At 31.7% G+C, this 6,685-nt stretch overlaps 1 protein-coding gene across 1 annotated transcript in view; it reads left to right on the top strand.

Moving 5' to 3' along the window:
• The window catches only part of LOC112506267 (serine carboxypeptidase-like 17), a 9,908-nt gene extending 3,371 nt beyond the window's left edge, over positions 1-6,537 (top strand). The window contains exons 3-10 of the mRNA XM_025110280.1: positions 4,264-4,340; positions 5,236-5,421; positions 5,504-5,606; positions 5,737-5,774; positions 5,887-5,988; positions 6,098-6,184; positions 6,275-6,347; positions 6,533-6,537. Of these exons, the coding sequence (XP_024966048.1) occupies positions 4,264-4,340; positions 5,236-5,421; positions 5,504-5,606; positions 5,737-5,774; positions 5,887-5,988; positions 6,098-6,184; positions 6,275-6,347; positions 6,533-6,537 (671 nt within the window). The remainder of the gene's footprint in view (positions 1-4,263; positions 4,341-5,235; positions 5,422-5,503; positions 5,607-5,736; positions 5,775-5,886; positions 5,989-6,097; positions 6,185-6,274; positions 6,348-6,532) is intronic.
• The last annotated feature ends 148 nt before the right edge of the window (positions 6,538-6,685 follow it).

Here is a 6,685-nt window from a genome sequence, read left to right on the forward strand (position 1 = left end):
TTACAATGTTATTAAATATAAATTAAATTATAATAACAAATTAATTAAAAATTAAGAATTTTTATATTTTTTATATTTTTTATGGATTCTTCAAATTTATAATCTATTCATTCTGGAAAACATTCTCAATTCTCAAAAGTACATAAAACCATATTAAAACTAATAAAACGAAACTTTAAAATTGAGATACATCGTACTACATCGCATGAGTACACTTCTAGTTAATATATAATGAGTGATTTATTAATACTTAAATTTTTGAAATAACTAAATAAATTAAAATATAATGATATAAAGTCATTTTTAATGAAAAAAAATGTAATTCAAACCAAATGCTACCACTTATTGTTCACCTATATGCAAAGTATGTAGTAATCAACCAAAAATACATTTATTGTTCACCTATATGCAATCGATCTCAATACATTTTAGTGAAAAGTCGAAAAAATTCAATGGATTTTTGTGTTTTGAATGATCAAGTCTTTGAATAAATCTTTTTCGAATGAATAAGTCATTGGATTTTTTGAAACCTGTTAAATAAATTATTGGAATTTTTGGAACCTTCAAGATACATCCTTATGACAAATAAATTATTACATTTATAAAACCAAATGGATAATTTCATTTTCATTAGTCTTTCCGTTACAAATATTGGGCCAAAATATACCAAAAAGCAGGGTCAAAATACACCAAAAGTAGCATCAAAATATGCACTAACATATACCAAAATACACCAACATATACCAAAAGTTCAGCCAAGATATACTAAAAGTAGCATCAAAATATATTAAAAGTTGCATCAAATACACCTAAATATGACAAAAGTTACACCAGCATATACCAAAATATACCCAAGTAATGCCTAGTCTATATTAAATCTAAGGTCGTGTCATAACTATTCTTCACTAGCATCACCTAATCTATTTCTAGTTGGGATACAGTCAGTTGATTGCCTTGCAACTCTTCTTGATGTCCAACAACAATATCACTTGTCCAACAACAATATCACTTGAGGATATATTCATTACAAATAACATGTTATTTAAATCTAAAAAAATAACGACCTACCCTAATTGATGGTATCCTCCCACCTCTAGTCCCTCTTAATCTACCTTCTGGCTTAACATGTTTAGGTGGTCGGTAATTCTTTTTATTCTTACGAGTCTTGGCATTGTGCCCCGTTTCCAAGCAATTGCTATATGTCATAGCCTTCCTAGATTGAGTCACTCTTGTACTTTGGTTCTTAGATTCTAAAATCTTCCTCTTAATATATGGCCTACTAGGCATTCTCCTTCCCATAGGTGGTTTTGGTTTGATTAAAGGTCCACATATTTCTCCCATTCAATGGTGTTATATGATTCTTGTAGGCCATTTTGAATAGATCCTTACTAAACCATTTACTGACATAATCCTCTAGATCCTTGTTAATAAAGAGTATAATGAATATGGAATGCACACAAGGAATGCAACATATGTCCCACAGTCTAGATTTTCTACCACCATTGCTTCATAAACATTTCATTTTTCAAACACATTGCCACCACTAAGGATAACATACCAATATCTACATATGACAAGCCAATAAATAAGCATACATAAACATACATAATCATAATACCATCATAGATAAACATACATACTCATATAATCATAGATAAACATACTTATGATTTTCTCCCAACTTCTTTAACTTTTTTCTTACCACCAAACATACAACTGATTCCCATTCTTGTGATTTTCTACTTGTGCTTTCCTTGACATTCTGTAATGCCTCTCCATAACAAATATTCTTGTCTCGTCGAACATTGTGATTATGGGTTTTCTTCTTGCATCAACAATGATTGAATTAAATGATACACATCCCATTTTCTACAGCCTCACAAGCTTTACCTAATTGAAAATATACATCACACGATGTATTAGGGTCTATTTCAATAAAGTGATTGCATGCATAAATATTTAGTGTTTAAAACTTCTCCATGTGGGGTACAAATCTGCTTCAAAAGTGGATATAGCTGCTACCAAAAATTGTTTCTATACTCAATACCATCAAACCTTTTATGGAAATTAGCATATATGTGCCTTACACTTTGCCTATGCTTTGCATATGGTGCTAATTCTTTTATTGCTTCAACAATGCCTTGTTGCATAAAAAAATGATAATAGATACACTTGTAGATTCACAAACTGCATACATTTGTTAATGTTAAGAAAATGCATACCTTGTGTTGATTAGGCATGATAATAATCCCYGTTCATCCGATAACACAAATATCTTCAATAAGTAGTTCAATGAACCAYTTCTAATTCTCTTTGATCTCCACACCCACTACAACCCAAGCTACATAAGYATTCAACATTGTAAGTGAGTAAAGAAATAATAAGAACACTTCATAGTAATATAAAAAGATAGTTCTGTTGTACATACCTATATGGTAAATCTGATTATTTCCATCTCGGCCAATAGCCGATATTAAGTGTCCTTTGCACACAACTTTTAAAAAACAACTGTCTAGTCCTATAACTTTTCTACACCCATTAATTCACTCATCTTTTAGTGCATTGAAGTACATAAAACCTCCTAAACTTATTACTTACATCTACCATTAAATTTACATCCATCTTGATAGTAGATCCTGGATTGGCCCTCCTAATTTCATGTCTATAATCCCAAAGCTTTTCATAGTGTTCTATCATAGAACCTTGAATTTCAAGAAGTTCCCTAGACTTGGCTCGAATGAGTTGGCCATTGCTAACTTTGATCATAAACTTTTTAAAAATACCAGCTTACATATCCTTAACTTTTATGAACTGTCTTTCAATGAGTTCCTTGACATAATGCTTTGCAATCCAATTTGGTGTCACTAGGGATCCCAAACTATAGTCTTTACTACATATATGTTTATCATTAATGCTTTTAATCTGATATATATTACTTACCATTTGCTTCTCATAATTAGTGTTAATTAGTCGTTTATTTTAATTATATTATAGAATGTTATAATGAGTAAATTTTGAACGTTACTTTTGTTATTTTATGTTTGTCAACTAGATTATCAATTATAAAAATTGGATCATTAGAAAGATAGTGTTTAGAACCCAATTGACTTCTCTTCTTGCATCCAAGATGCCCATAATCTAACACGTGTGATCTTTCTGACCTTTTCCACACGTAAAATGCAACCTCTTTGAATCATTTTTCAGATACTCTAGTTGGTAACCAATTGCCAGCACATAGTTTGTCAAATACTACTTTAATTGATATGGATACCTTTTTGTATAGATTGATCTCCAATATTATTATCCTCTTCATCCACATTGAACTCAACATTGTCAATCATGTTTACACTACAAAGATTATTTAAAATATGTTCATAGGTTGTTGTGTTTAAGTTGATTACATCATCATCGATTACGAGGTCCAAGGATAAAGAGTCTAACATATTTTCACTTGAATAATCACTTATATCATAGTTAGGATCATCACTAATCGCTTTAATCAAATGTCATCCTGTAAATATGAACAACAACGACTTAATAACAATTCACAAACAATAATACAATCGAGAAGCTTAAACTATAACTAAAATTGTAATGAAAACGTGAAGTTAACGTTGTTGAAGGAGATGTAGACAATGCAAAAATCAAAGATAAATTGAGAGTGAATGAGATGTAGGCAATGCAAAAATCATAGAAAAATAAATAAGTAGTTAGAGTATTCGAACATATCGCATTACCCAAAAAATTTCTAGTAACCGAAAGGAACAAATGAGAGTAGTCGAACCCGGATGATGGTCGTTGGGAGCCGGTGACATAGACGACAACTTGGATCAGTGGTGATGGCTTGGATGGTGGCAACGACGACTGTGGGCTCAGCTGAGGGTCACGACGACCGGCGGTGCTTGACGAGCATAGCAGATTGAAGGGTGGGGACGTGGGATTGACCGAGTCTTGGCCGAGACAGTTTAGGTTTAGGAAATTAGTTTTATGGTTTTAAAATTTTAACTTTTACCTACAATGTCAGCTTTTAAGTAATAAGTATTAATTTGATGTGTTTTAAAATGCCCAACGAAATAAAGCAAATACCCATATGCTACGCCCCATAAACGAAGAAAAAGAACTACCAACCTCGATCGATAGTTCTATTTCGTTGATTCTAAAGAGTAAAATCCATGAGATACTCAAAAGATTGGTCTATGTTATATATCATTTTAGTTTATGAGTGATCTCCTATATAGTATTAAAATCATATTATATTTATAGGTCCGATGCAGATTCGGTATGGGAATTATATGGATAACGTACCAGCTTTACAATTGGACCCTAATTCTTGGACGAAGGTATGTGTATATACTTGTATCATATTAAATCTCTAGTGAAGTGGGACGGGTTAAAACGAGAACCATAAACATCACTACAATAAAATCGGGTTTATAAGACGCTCCAAATTTCTAAGCATGCTAATAAACCTCTTTATAGGACTTAGTTTATAGGACCAAAAAATAAAGTGTTCTATCTAAAGGCGTTGTAATAACTTTATATAATGTTTTTTGACGTCGTAATAAGTTTTTTATAACACTTTTAATATAAAGAGTCTCATTAGCAATTTTATAGGACACTGTTTGAAAAACTATCCTATAAAAATAAGTGTCCTATAAAAATTTGAGTTTATAGGACAATTTCTCAAAAGTGTTCTACAAAGTTTTCTAATGCGACGCTTTGCATTAAAAATGTCCTAAAAATTTTGTTAAGATGCCCCAAAATGTCATATAAACTTATAACAACGCCTTTACATAGAACGTTTTATATTTTGGTCCTATAAAAAGGTCTATTAGGATGCTTAGAGATTTAGAGCGTCCTATAAACCCAATTTTGTTGTAGTGCATTTTAAGAATCGGGGACCTCGTGATACATATATATATTCAATACAAATGTCGTGATAGGTATTCATTATTATTTAAGGTTATTCATCATGAATAATAGAAGAAATAGGTGGTTCCTTTGTTCTTAAAATATTTATGGTTTTCATTTAAACTTGYTCTCTTGCACTAAAAAACAAAGAGGCTTCATAGGCGTACTTTTTCTAACCATAATTTTCAAAGGATTTGTGGCGGATCACCGCCTGATTGACCATCACAAAATCCGCCGTTAAATATGATCACAAGCCACACTTTCTCCGGTAATGGTGGCTTTTTCCGACGGATTACTGATTGGTAAAGCCTTTTTGTTTTGTAGTGTAGTKAAGTTGATACCTTGTGTTTACCTTATTACAATAAWATCCTTTATGGGGATTTAAAGGTGGCAAATGTGATATATTTGGATGCACCTACGTTAACCGGATATTCATACACAAAAAATTCCGAAGCCATTGTTTCTAGCGATACATCATCAGCAGAACAAACCGCAGAATTTCTAAGAAAGGTTGGTGAAGGTTTAATAAGTTTTCAAACGTATATAGGTACTATTGATGAAGGATTCTTACTAAGAATTATTTACAACGCAGTTTGTTAAAAACCATCCAAGGTTTTTAAAGAATCCTATGTATGTTACTGGAATTTCGTATTCGGGGATTATTATTCCGATCATTACCGAGGAATTGTATAAAGGTATAATATTTAATATTTGTACTTCATTCTTTGCATATTGGGTCTAATTTAGCAACAAATATATCTTAAAAGAAATAAAAGAAGAGTAAAATGACCTAATTTGTTTGTTTTACATTTCCAAATTTTAAAGGTAATGAAGAAGGACTAGAGCCAGTTGTAAATATCCAAGTAAGTATAATTAAATTTCGAAATTTTTCTATGTACACGATTTTGTAGAATTTTTTAGCACACAACATGCGATGCCATATATTCTATGGACATTGACGTTGGAATTTTTCAGGGATAYATGGGGGGAAATCCACTGACGGATAAAACTGGTGATATAAACTCTAGGCTTGAATATGCTTATCGTGTGGCACTCATATCTCGAGAATTGTACGAGGTATGATATTATCATCTCCATTTCATCATGGTTCTATTCATATGTTTTYTTCATAATGTATAGAATGTAACTAATAATACTAATTTCCTTTGTGAATTATTAATTATAGGCAACACAAAACGATTGTCAAGGAGATTATGCAGAAGCCAATTCAAACGAATTGCTATGCATGTCACGTATTGATGAAGTTAACAAAGTAAGAATAACTCATAACTATATATATTGAATTTACCTTTGTAATTATTTTCTGTGTTTTTAGCCAATACTTCATTTTCTTTCGTGTCAGCGTGTTGGAGACATCAACATTCAACAAATTCTGGATCCAGATTGCGATCCAGCGACCAATTTGGTTAGAAGTGGTAATCCGATTATAAGCGGAAATCGAAAATCTCTACGGGCAGCCAATCCAATTAAAATGCTTCCTGCACTATCTTTGCACAAGGATACTTTTTGTCGAGTAATTATCTCCCTTCTTTTTTTCATGCACTTGTATCTCTAATCATCTATGAATCTGTAAATTTATATGTTCTATACTTTTGAACAGGGTGACTATTATAACTATGCAACACTCTGGGCCAACGATGAAAACGTTATGGAAGCACTTAACGTACGCAAGGTATATATACTAACCAACAATCAAATGAGGAGAAACAGAATGTTGTGTATGCTTTACAAAAATCTATTATTATCTAATTTA

The sequence above is a fragment of the Cynara cardunculus genome (genome assembly GCF_001531365.2).
Source record: "Cynara cardunculus var. scolymus isolate 2C chromosome LG 2, CcrdV1, whole genome shotgun sequence".
In the NCBI taxonomy this organism is placed as follows: Eukaryota; Viridiplantae; Streptophyta; class Magnoliopsida; order Asterales; family Asteraceae; genus Cynara; species Cynara cardunculus.